This window comes from Phocoena sinus, chromosome 2 (genome assembly GCF_008692025.1).
Source record: "Phocoena sinus isolate mPhoSin1 chromosome 2, mPhoSin1.pri, whole genome shotgun sequence".
Classification (NCBI taxonomy): domain Eukaryota; kingdom Metazoa; phylum Chordata; class Mammalia; order Artiodactyla; family Phocoenidae; genus Phocoena; species Phocoena sinus.
The window spans coordinates 63,345,444-63,358,372 of record NC_045764.1 but is presented as its reverse complement, the minus strand read 5'-3'; the positions used below and the strand labels follow the sequence as shown (position 1 = coordinate 63,358,372).

The window sequence follows — 12,929 nt, the reverse complement described above, 5'->3', positions numbered from 1 at the left end:
CTAACAGTGTGCTATTGCTGGGCTCTCATCCTTTCTGTTTAAATAATGCAGGTACTTTGATGGAAACCTGGAGAAGCTCTTTGCTGAGTGTCATGTAATTAATCCAAGTAAAAAGTCTCGAACACGCCAGATGAATACAAGGTCATCAGCACAGGATATGCCTTGTCAGATCTGCTACTTGAACTACCCTAACTCGGTGAGTATCTGGTAGTTTAAGGCTAGCACTGACTCTGTATTAAGGGTAAATCAACTTTTCATTATTTAAATAAAGGAAGATCTGGGAGTCTGGGATTGTAGCAAAGCAGTAACCTATCAATATATTAAGGATAAAGAAAGGAAAAGAAAGAGTAAGAGCTTGTTCTCTCTCAGTCCTCCCCCATTTGCTCTGTGTGTGTGTGTGTGTGTGTGTGTGTGTCTGCGTTGGGTCTTCGTTGCTGCTGCTTGTGGGCCTTCTCTAGTTGCAGTGAGCGGGGGCTACTCTTCGTTGCAGTGCGCGGGCTTCTCATTGCGGTGGCTTCTCTTGTTGCGGAGCACGGGCTCTAGGCACTCGGGCTCAGTAGTTGTGGCGCACGGGCTTAGTTGCTCCGCGGCATGTGGGATCTTCCCCAACCAGAACTCGAATCCATGTCCCCTGCATTGACAGGATTCTTAACCACTGCACCACCAGGGGAGGCCCCCAGTTGCTTTTTAAAGCAGCAACTTGTCCAAGTTGTCATTACACACTTAAATCTTTTCCATTTTATATTACCACCGTGAGAGAATTGTGTAATAAATAGGCAGCAAACAGAATTATTTTCCATCCAAATTAAAATAGATTTAAAACTAAGTTTTTAGAATAAATATCCAAAACACTTATAAAATGTCTTTAATGCTATTTCACTAGGGAGCTTTCAGGGTTTTCAGGATTTTCACACAGATCCATTCTAACGGAGATTCTTTAGTACAAGTATCACTCTTAAAAACCTATTGAATTTAGATGATTAACTTTGGGGTATCTAGTGAAGAAATTTTAGGCTTAAATAAACATAGTCTTCCTATGAAGGCACATTATTAGTAACCATAGGAAAATTACATTTGTGGCCAAAAAAAGGGGTTTAGTTACTTGGAATTCACCTCTTAAGATGTTTCAGGATATCTAAGAATAATTTAATTATACAACAATTATAACTACCATGTTCATATTCTCTAATAGTTAAGCAGCTTTTTCTAGTAATTAGTGTATACCAGGTCATTGTCACCTATGTTATATATTTTTACATATTGAAGGTTTTTCATTGTTAATCTTAGAGTTTAACGTGTAGCTCTAAAGGTTCCCATTTGAAGGAAATTAATTTGTTTACACATACAAGTGCTTAGAAAAGAAGTTTTAAAAGAAAGTTAATTATATGCTCTTAGAGAAATGGAAAATCAGAGTTAAAATAATTTAGTAGGTAAAATGCTTAATTGAATTTCCAAATTCTCAAGTTTTGATCACAGCTCTGACACTAGCTTTTTGGCTTTGGGTAGTAAATCATCTAATCTTGCTGGGTCTCAGTGTTTTTAATCTTTCAAATAAATTGAATAAGATATTCTTTCAAATCTCTATCAGCCTGAAACTACTATTTATTCATTTCCCTCTCCTTAAATCACAATCCTAACTTAAGTATTTAAAAAGAACAATCAGCACTCCTATTAAAAATACATTAATTTCATGTTTTGACCATTTTATCATCTTTCTTTAATAGTTGACATTTGTGTAGTGTTTACAGTTTATAAATGTTTCTGTGAGGTAATACTGAGACCCAAATAATTTGTCCCAGCTTATACAAGGTTTCCTTATTCCTTGGCATTTCCCTTGGCACTCTATTATAGCAGCTCCTCCTTAGTTTAAATCTTAAATGTAATTCGAGTACTGAAGCTAGCTGCTTGCAAATAACCCCTGTAACTTCCTCAGTGCCCTTGGTATTGGCAGTCTGAACAAATCAGAATTGAAAATCATGAGTAGATATTCGCAGTGTAAATTGTGCTTGCACTTGTAACTGATAATGGAGAAACCACTATTTATTCATTCAATCATTCAACACACCAGGCACAATTCTAAGCTTTAGAAACAACGGAGAATAAAGGCATAATGCCTGCCTTAGATAATTTACAGGCTAGCTGGGCAGATAAGTAAAATGACATAGTCAGAAAAAATGGTAAGTGCTTTGATAGGGCATGATACTGTGGGAACATGTTGGAGAGACACCTAACCCAGTTTTGGATCAGGGAGAACTTCCCACAGACACTGACATTTGAACTAACCTCTGAAGGTGTGGTAGTTAGGTAAACTAGGAAATACAGAAGCCAAAGGAAGAGAATGCAGTTCCAAGAATGGTAAACAGTGCTAGCTTCAGAGAAAAGAATTGAAAGGTGAGTTTGGAATTAACAACAAGAAGTTGACTGATGATCCTGGAAAGTTATCAATATTTTAAGTATTGTGGTAAGATGGGAAACCAAACTGCATGGGCCGAAGAATTATTGACTTGAAAGTAGTAAAGGAAGGGGAAGCAATAAATATAAACAGATTACTCTTTTAAAGGAAGTTTGGCTATGTAAATGACAGGAAAAGCAAACAGCAGCATGGGTTGGAAAGTAAGTTAAAGTGTTAAGGAAACCGTGTTAGGAAAAAGTAATCATGGTGAAACTAGGACTTCTTTTCTCACAGTTTTTAGGCTAATGAAGAAGGATAATTTTAACCTCTTCAGTTTTGCAAGTAAATGTCACCTGAGATTCTTCATTCATGCTTTATTAATTGGATGGATGATTTCTTTACTTACATTGCTTAAATAACTCCCATGTTTCAGTTTCCACTACTCTCTTCAAACGCTGATACTAGCCTTTTATTATTGTGTATCTTTGATACCTTTCCCCTAGAAAGCAACTTTGCTTTATTACGGTACCACATGAAAACAGATTTTAAGTAAATGCTTCTGACAGCTTAGTTTATAATACTTTGGAGTTAACTATTTTGGGTGGTCTCTTCTTTAAAAACAATTTCCTGAGATTTTGGAACACTCTTTAAGTTCAGAGATTCCTCCCCCATCCCTCTGCCCCCTTGTGTTGTGGCCAGTTCAGGGGATTCCTGGTCCTGGCAACATTTACTCACTTTATAATATGTTCTTTTGAATCAAAGCATAAGATTTAGCTCTACTAGGAAATACAGCTTGGGCTACCATATTATTTTTATGAGATAAATAATTTGTATTTTCTAAGAGTAAGGTATGTTAAATAGATAAAAGCAAAGTTGAAGATTGTGATGATTGTCTACCCTTGGCTTCCTCATTCCTGGGGCACTTCTGAATCTTTGTGCTCTATCTTCCTTTTTTTTTTTTGGGCCTCTCACTGCCGTGGCCTCTCCTGCCTCGGAGCACAGGCTCCGGACGCGCAGGCTCAGCAGCCATGGCTCACGGGCCCAGCCACTCCGAGGCACGTGGGATCTTCCCGGACCGGGGCACGAACCCGCATCCCCTGCATTGGCAGGCGGACTTTCAACAACTGCGCCACCAGGGAAGCCCTCTATCTTCCTTTTTAACTCATTCCATTTTACAGATGAGGGAACTGGTGCCCTGATTATTTGCTCAGTTTTTATGAACAAAATGACTTTAAGTTTAGAGATTATATGGGCAACTTCTGATAGAAGAAAGATAATTCTTAATGTTCTTTTCTTTGACATTAGTTGCTATCTGTAAATAGTGGAGATAAATGAAACTTTTAAGAGTATGTATTTTTTCAGTTCTTTTTCTTCAGCACCATTAATTTCTGTTGTAGATAATATTTTATATATTTTTAGTGTATTTGTGGTCAGATATATTTATGATATAAACAGGGGTAAGTTTAACGAATAGATGATCTGATCCCCGGAATCAGGGAAAGACCCAGGGAGCCAAGTAGGTAAACATAAGGTAGTAAGGGAACAAATATATCAGAGGAGGAGGAAGGAAAGGGAACTAAGACAGGATGATACCCTGATATATCCATGATGATAAAACACTTTTTTTAAAAAAGTTAATTTATTTTATTTTTGGGTGTGTTGGGTCTTCGTTGCTGCACACAGGCTTTCTCTAGTTGCGGTGAGCAGGGGCTACTGTGCGGGCTTCTCATTGTGGTGGCTTTTCTTGTTTCAGAGTACAGGCTCTAAGTGTGTGAGCTTCAGCAGTTGTGGCTCACGGGCTCAGTAGTGCTCAAGTTGTGGCTCACGGGCTCAAGTTGTGGCTTGCAGGCTCTAGAGTGCAGGCTCAGTAGTTGTGGCGCACGGGCTTAGTTGCTCCGGGGCATGTGGGATCTTCCCGGACCAGGGTTCGAACCCATGTCCCCTGCATTGGCAGGCGGATTCTTAACCGCTGTGCCACCAGGGAAGCCTGATGACAAAACTCTTGAGCACAATGAATATGTCTTTATACTACAGGTTAGTTTTTGCTTTATCTTTGGGCATGCGTGTGTGATTTATTTTTTTAATTTATCTTGTTTAGTCTTGTTATCTATTTAATTAGAAAAGTTATTGGGGGACTTCTTGGTGGTCCAGTGATTAAGACTTTGCCTTCCAATGCAGGGGGTGCGGGTTCGAGCCCTGGTCGGGGAGCTAAGATCCCACATGCCTCCCAGCAAAAAAAAGCCAAAACTTAAAACAGAAGCAATATTGTAACAAATTCAGTAAAGACTTTAAAAAATGGTCCACATCAAAAAAAACAAAGAAAAGTTATTGGAAAGGGAGGGGGAAAAAAGCTTTCTTTTTGTCTTTTTATCTTATCTTATAATGAGCCCTGGTGTAGAAGTCCCAGAAGTAAAGGTGTTACTTATAGTGATCACTTACTAACCATTGTGACCTTTAATCTCTCAGTCTTTGAAAAACGAATAAAGCACATGAGGATGTGTATGTGTTCTTCTTTTTTTTAAGGCCATTTTCTTTTTATTTATTTATTTTCGGCTGCGTTGGGTCTTTGTTGCTGCACATGGGCTTTTCTCTGGTTGTGGCGAGTGGGGGCTACTCTTCGTTGCGGTGCGCAGCTTCTCATTTTGGTGGCTTCTCCTGTTGCGGAGCACGGGCTCTAGGTGCATGGGCTTCAGTAGTTGTGGCTCGCAGGCTCTAGAGTGCAGGCTCAGTGGTTGTGGTGTACGGGCTTAGTTGCTCCGCGGCATGTGGGGTCTTCCACTACCAGGGCTTGAACCCATGTCCTGCTTTGGCAGGTGGATTCTTAACCACTGCGCCACCAGGGAAGCCCTGTGTATGTGTTTTTAAGTCACTAGTAAAACACTTTAGAATTTCTGATACATGACTCTACTGTATTTGTCCTTTACAGAATGCCCCTTCTCATTATAGTTTCAAAAATCACTCTCCTTTAGTAATCTGGCAACAGGTTAGTGCCAGATCTCCTTCACTACTGGGGAGTAATGAGAATAGATTCTTTTTATTGATTTCCCGGATCTTTTTTTTTTTTTTTTTCTTTTGCGGTACGCGGGCCTCTCACTGTTGTGGCCTCTCCCGTTGCGGAGCACAGGCTCCAGATGCACAGGCTCAGCGGCCATGGCTCACGGGCCTAGCCGCTCCGTGGCATGTGGGATCTTCCCGGACCGGGGCACAAACCCGTGTCCCCTGCATCGGCAGGCAGACTCTCAACCACTGCGCCACCAGGGAAGCCCCCAGATCTTTTTTTTAATGGATGAGAATATTGATTTCCCAGATATTTATCTTCACTCATTTTGTGAATGAGTTAGAATCATTGTCAATATCTGAATAGCACCATATTTAAAAAAAATTAATTTATTATTTCTTTTGGCTCCGTTGGGTCTTCGTTGCGTGCAGGCTTTCTCTAGTTGCAGTGAGTGGGGGCTGTGCTTCATTGTGGTGTGTGGGCTTCTCATTGCGGTGGCTTCTCTTTTTGTGCGGCGTGGGCTCTAGGCATGCGGGCTTCAGTAGTTGCAGCATGTGGGCTCAGTAGTTGTGGCACATGGGCTTAGTTGCTCCGTGGCATGTGGGATCTTCCTGGACCAGGGATCGAACCCATGTCCCTTGCATTGGCAGATGGATTCTTAACCACTGTGCTACCAGGGAAGTCCCCATATATTTTTTTTAAGATTTATTTATTGTTTATTTTAAATTTATTTTTAGCTGTGTTGGGTCTTAGTTGCGGCATCCGGGATCTTTCGTTGCAGAGCGCAGGCTTCTCTCTAGTTTTGGTGTGCAGGTTTTCTCTTCTCTAGTTTTGGTGTGCAGGCTCCAGGGTGTGCGGGCTATGTAGTTGTGGCGCGCGGGTTCCAGAGCGCGTGGGTTCTGTAGTTTGCGGTATGCAGGCTCTCTAGTTGAGGCTCGCAAGCTCAGTAGTTGTGGCACGTGTGCTTAGTTCCCCGATGAGAGATTGAACCCACGTCCCCTGCATTGTAAGGTGAATTCTTTTCCACTGGACCACCAGGGAAGTCCCTGAATAGAACCATATATTTTTATTTTTATTTATTTATTTTTTTGCAGTACGCGGGCCTCTCACTGCTGTGGCCTCTCCCATTGCGGAGCACAGGCTCCGGACGTGCAGGCTCAGCGGCCATGGCTCACGGGCCCAGCCGTTCCACGGCATGTGGGATCTTCCCGGACCGGGGCACAAACCCGTGTACCCTGCATCGGCAGGCAGACTCTCAACCACTGTGCCACCAGGGAAGCCCTAGAACCATATTTTAACCTTGATATTTTCTGTGATTTGTTCTGTAAAACCAGTCTCAGGGCTCTGAAACATTTTCTTCCCTGGCTACTTTCCAGGTATTTTTTATATAGTTGATATGCTGTAATATTGTATCCTGACTATTTTCATCTATATCATAAGCAACATCAGAAATTTTGTAAGCATATTTCTAGAAAATGTTATAGAATTTAAAATGCCACTATAAGAGCCACAGAATGAATAAAAGAGCTGGGAATAAACTTGGCAAGAAATATGGAAGATTTGTATGAAGAAAAGGGGAGATAAATGAATGCCAAGTATTTGGAAAGAGGAATAATAATGAAATAAAGAAAAAGAATAGATTGATGGCGGTAGGGAGGGAACTAGTCCTACCAAATTCAGGAATAGGCAGTGCAGTGATTTCCCTGGTGGCACAGTTGATAGGGCTTTGCACTCCCAGTGCAGGGGGCCTGGGTTCGATCACTGGTCAGGGAACTAGATTCCATATGCATGTCCCAGCTAAGAGTTTGCATGCCACAGCTAAGGAGCGTGCGAGCTGCAACTAGGACCCAGGGCAACCGAAAAAAAAGGAATAGGCAGTGCGGTGGAACAGGAGAGTCAAGTATACATGAGGAGAATTTAGTATACAATAGAGGAGGCATTTCAGATAAGGTGGATTATTTAATAAATGGTTGATGGAACAACTTGGTAGCCATCTGGAAACTTCAATTCTTACCTAACTGCTTATATCTAAATTAATTTAGAAGCCATAGATTCTAAAGCTAATACATTTTTGCCTCATATGAATACAGAGCTTCTGCATAGCAGCAAAATGTAAACATTGAAACTGGGAGAAAATATTTTCCACACTTATAAACAGCCAATTTTCTACATAAGTAAAACACCCCAGTAAATGATTTAGAAAAAAAGCTCAGAGGAAAAATGGGCAAAATAGGAGAAGAAATTTCACAGAAAAAGAAATATACAGCCTTAAATGTTTTTTCATATGTTTAAACTTCACTCATAAAAAGAAATTAAAATGAAAACTAATGGTAGTTACTTCATTTTCACCTGTTAGATTGGCAGAGATCAAGGAGTTGGATAATACACTGTTTTGACATGGGTCACCAAGGTTTTGACGTGGGTCAGCAAGGGTCACCAGGGTCATATTCCCACTAAGGTTCTCTTCTATAGTATAAATTGCAACAGCCCCTATGAACAAAGCTTTGTAATAATCAAATTCTAAATTTATACTGTTACTATTTCACTTGTACAAATTTTTTCTGATACACATTCACAATCACAAAGGTAATAATAATAATAAAGAAAACGAAGATGCAGAAGAAAGTTTGTGGTACTTTTACCGTGTGTGTACCTGTGTACATTAGAACATCTCTGGAAGAATATAATATGTAAGATATTGGAAATAGTGGTTACTTCTGGGTAGAGTGGTAGAGGACAAGGTACAGAAGGATGGGGATGAGGGAGACTTATTTTTCCAACATAAACTCATATTGTTAAATAATTGTCTTTAACATCAGCCTGTATTACTTACTCATTTAAAAATAATTTGGTAGGGCTTCCCTGGTGGCGCATTGGTTGAGAGTCCGCCTGCCGATGCAGGGGACTCGGGTTCTCGTCCCGGTCCGGGAGGATCCCACATGCCGCGGAGCGGCTGGGCCTGTGAGCCATGGCCGCTGAGCCTGCACGTCTGGAGCCTGTGCTCCGCAACGGGAGAGGCCACAACAGTAAGAAGCCCGTGTACCGCAAAAAAAAAAAAAAAAAAATTGGTAGTAAATATTGTAAAATATTCTTAAACTAAAATATGATAACCATTGGACTTCCCTGGTGGCACAGTTGTTAAGAATACACCTGCCAATGCAGGGGACACGGGTTTAAGCCCTGGTCCGGGAAGATCCCACATGCTGCGGAGCAACTAAGCGTGTACCACAGCTACTGAGCCTGCGCTCTAGAGCCCATGAGCCACAACTACTGAGCCTGTGTTCTTTAACTACTGAAGCCTGTGCTCTGCAACAAGAGAGCACCACAAGGAGAAGCCTGCATACTGCAGTGAAGAGTAGCCCCTGCTCACTGCAACTAGAGAAAGCCTGCACACAGCAGCGAAGACCCAATGCAGCCAAAAAAAAAAGAAAGAAAATCTAAAAAAAAAAGAATTAAAAAAAAAGTATGATAACCATTATTTGTCTTTTGAAAATACAGTCCTCTAGACTTTCTTATATTATTTAAAGTACCTGGTTTTAATATCCCATTATAGAAGATAGTAGTATCCTTCATTTAACCAGCCGTCAAACAGATAGTATTTCAAATCATATAAGTAGTATAAGATTAGACCAAAATGTTACTATTATTCAAATGTTACTATTATTCTGAGTAAATATTTTGGTTTCCATAGCATTTTATTTTCTAGGTTCGCCGTGTTCCATGCAGCTCCATTAAGTGCTGTATTTGTGTCACATTTGAAAAATAACAGCTTTGGGAGCTCCCTGGCGGTCCAGTGGTTAGGACTTGGTGTTTTCACTGCCGTAGGCTGGGTTCAGTCCCTGGTTGGGGAACTAAGAATCCCACAAGCTGCGTGGCGTGGCCAAAAAATAAAAATAAAAAATAAAATAACAGCTTTATTAAGATGAATTCACATACCATACAACTTGCCTATTTAAAGTGGTCTTCAGTCACAGAGTTGTTCAGCCATTACCACAATTAATTTTGGAACATTTTAGTAACCCCCCAAAGACCTGTTCCTTTTACAGTCACTTCTCATTCCTTCCTAAGCTTCCCAGCCCTGAGCAACCACAAATCTACTTTCTTTCTCTATGAATTTACATATTATGGACATTTCATATAAGTGGAATCAAACAGTATGTGCTCTTTTGTGATTGGCTTATTTCACTTAGCATGTTTTCAAGGTTTGTCCACACTATAGTATGTATCAATACTTTGCTCCCTTTTATGGCTGAATTATATTCTGTTATTATTGATATTTCACATTTTGTCAGTTGATGGACATTCGAGTTGTTTTCACTTTTGGGTTATTGTTGATAACGCTGCTGTGAACATTTGTGTACGAGTTTTTATGTGGGATGTATGTTTTCATTTCTGTTGGGTATATACCTAGGAGTGGAGTTGCTGGATCATATGATATATTTAATTTTTTATTTTTTTTTTGCGGTACACGGGCCTCACTGTTGTGGCCTCTCCTGTTGCGGAGCACAGGCTCCGGACGCGCAGGCTCAACGGCCATGGCTCACGGGCCTAGCTGCTCCGTGGCATGTGGGATCTTCCCGGACCGGGGCACGAACCCGTGTCCCCTTCATCGGCAGGCGGACTCTCAACGACTGCACCACCAGGGAAGCCCTCTGTTTAATTTTTTGAGAAAATGCCAGTGTTCCAAAGTTCCTGTAGCATTTTATATTCCCACCAGCAGTGTATGAAAGTTCTGATTTCTCTACATGCTTGTCAACGCTTTTATTATGTCTTTTTGATTATAGCTGTCCTAGTGGGTGTGAAGTGATGTCTCAATGTGGCTTTGATTTACATTTCCCTGATGACTAAGGATATTGAGCATCTTTTCATATGCTTATTGGTACAAACTTGTTTTGTGCCTTTCCTAAAAATTATAAATATCTACTGCAGATGGATTTCTCATTAATTAGGTGTTTTATGTTCAATGAATTTGCATGTGTAGATTTTACCACCTAGAAGTTCATTTTAGGAACCCATCTAGTCATGTCAAATTGGACATTTTGGCCACTGCGAGAAATGTGACCTAGTAGAGCCTTATTGAGTCACTATATATAGCGATTCTCCTGATAATGTATTTTCAAAGTCCATGTATTATTTTTGTTGCAGTATTTCACTGGCCTTGAATGTGGACATAAGTTTTGTATGCAGTGCTGGAGCGAATATTTAACTACCAAAATAATGGAAGAAGGCATGGGACAGGTAAAAATGCTAATTTGTTTCTGAGTTTTTCTTGAATTTCTTATAGTGTTTAGACCCTTACACAAATATAAACAGGTGAAGCATTCTGGGTTGTGAATTGCATGTGGAGTTTTTTTTCTAGATTAAAACAACTAAAAGATAATTGAGACTTTTTTTCTATTTACAGTGAGGCATTTCAGTTAAAGATCCAGTCCAGGTAATATTTTCTCAGCAGGCATTAACATTTGTATTTATCAGGCTAAACTTGTTGAGAATTTTTGTCATATCTCTTGCTTTTGCCAGTCAAATTTTATATTGAAAAACCAGTTGTTTGGGTTAGCAGTTTTACTTGCTTTATGGTGATACACATACACACACACGTTTTCTTTAATAGAAAGGGAGTGATTAAGGTCCTATAAACGTTAAGGTATCCTCAGAACCTAGCAAAGTTCCTGGCAGTGGTAAACATTCAGTAAATATTTGTTGAATGAAGACATAGTTTAAATTTTGATCTTTTTCAGACTATTTCGTGTCCTGCTCATGGTTGTGATATCTTAGTGGATGACAACACAGTTATGTAAGTACTTTTGATTCTGCATGTTGAATATTGATTAGTTGGTTAAACCAAATTAATTTTCGCTCAACACCATAGAGCAGGTAAAATTTTTAGTGTCTGAAGAGACTTTCTAATCTATAGTCCTTTGTAGTACACAAGCCTGTTTGTAACCTGGTTAAATGCCCAGTCAGTATTCTGGTAAAGTTGGCAGTACATGATAGCTAGATTTCAGTAAACCTTGTGGTTGGAGAATAGGATATGTCAGTGTGTCAGTTGATGTCCTCTGGGAAGCAGATGCCAAGACAAAGTTAAAAGGGAAGGCGATATATTGTGGGATAGCATCTGTGTAGGATAAAGAGGAGGAGGAGCACTAGACAGACCATGATACAGTTCTGATACTTGTTAAATGAGAGAAAGAAGGAAGGAGGATTCAATATGAAGAGACTCAGACTATGTTGCAGCTGTGAGAGTCTCTGTTAGCCCTGTGGGGAACTCCAGTGCATAGGTTTCCCACAGAGGAATACCTCAGTAAGCAGAAATGGCCAGGCCCTGGTACCATTGTCATGCTCAGTCTGTCACTGGGAGCTAACCAGGGGGAATATGGCCTCAGCTGGAACACTGCTACAGATCCCAAAGACCCTGCAGCTGGAGGCTGTTGGCTATCTACTGGCCTTGTGAAATGTTCCCTTTTGAAGCAGAGAAAGAAACTTGAAGAAACAAGCATAGTTAGCTCCTATACATGGGGTAAAATCCCAGGTTGTTTAATTCCTGAGTCAGTGCTGTTTTCATGACCTCAGGCTACCTAATTGATTTCAGTCTAGGAAGATAAACATATGAGGGCCTGAATGATCCACAGTCAAATTGTATAATTAGTCCTGGATAATTGCCTATATAAAGGTATGTCTGTGTTTAAGCACTGGGATTTGAAGGTAATAAAAGTAGAAGCAGCCATGTGCTTTAGTGAGCAAATTTCTTAATCTAATGAAGCCATAAATTGGTTTAACCAGTACAGTTTATAAAGCCACTGATTCCACTTTGTTAATCCCAACCTACTTTGGTTTACTAAAATATATTTACTGTTGTTGTCAGCTTGTGTTAATACTGTTTCTATCTTTCAGTAAATCTTATTTCCATTACTGTTTTAAGCTAACAAACATAAACATGTATCATCTTAAAGTACCGCCATTCTTGCAGCCTTCTTTATCTTGTCCTCTGATACTTTAATTCCTTGTATTCTTTCATCAGTACATTTCATCAGCATGGGTCACTGTATCTTTTCATTCATTCCACAGACATTTACTGGGAACCTACTCATTAGCACATATACACAGGAGAACAACAAAAAAATTACGATACATTTCCTTTCTCCAAGAGGTTCATAATAATAAATAAATAAAATGCATAGTTTAAGTTTTATGTATAAAGTACATTTACAAAGAAGCAAATTACTCTACCTGAAGAATTTAGGGAAGCTTTACTTAGGGAGTAATATCAAAGAGTAAAATTTTGGGTTGAGGGAGTGGAGGGTGATATTGAAGAAGGGATGCCAATATTTTTTAAATAGTCCATGAACTTCTCTGTTATGTATTCTGTAGTAGCTAGAGCACAGAGTAGCAGATTACTAGAGATGAGGATGAAAAGAGTTTGACAGTTTATGATGAGTTTCATCATAGAAGGTTATTAGGACTGATAAGAAAGAATTTGGTAATATCTAATATGAGTGAGCATATAGTACAATGGGGAGTATACTGTTGGAACCTTTTTGT

General features: G+C 39.8%; 1 protein-coding gene across 2 annotated transcripts in view; it reads left to right on the top strand.

Moving 5' to 3' along the window:
* Positions 1–12,929, top strand: part of ARIH1 (ariadne RBR E3 ubiquitin protein ligase 1) — a 119,937-nt gene that overhangs the window by 67,258 nt on the left and 39,750 nt on the right. For both annotated transcript variants that reach the window (XM_032621875.1, XM_032621874.1), the window contains exons 3-5: positions 52–196; positions 10,536–10,628; positions 11,129–11,184. In XM_032621875.1, coding sequence (XP_032477766.1) covers positions 52–196; positions 10,536–10,628; positions 11,129–11,184 — 294 coding nt within the window. The remainder of the gene's footprint in view (positions 1–51; positions 197–10,535; positions 10,629–11,128; positions 11,185–12,929) is intronic.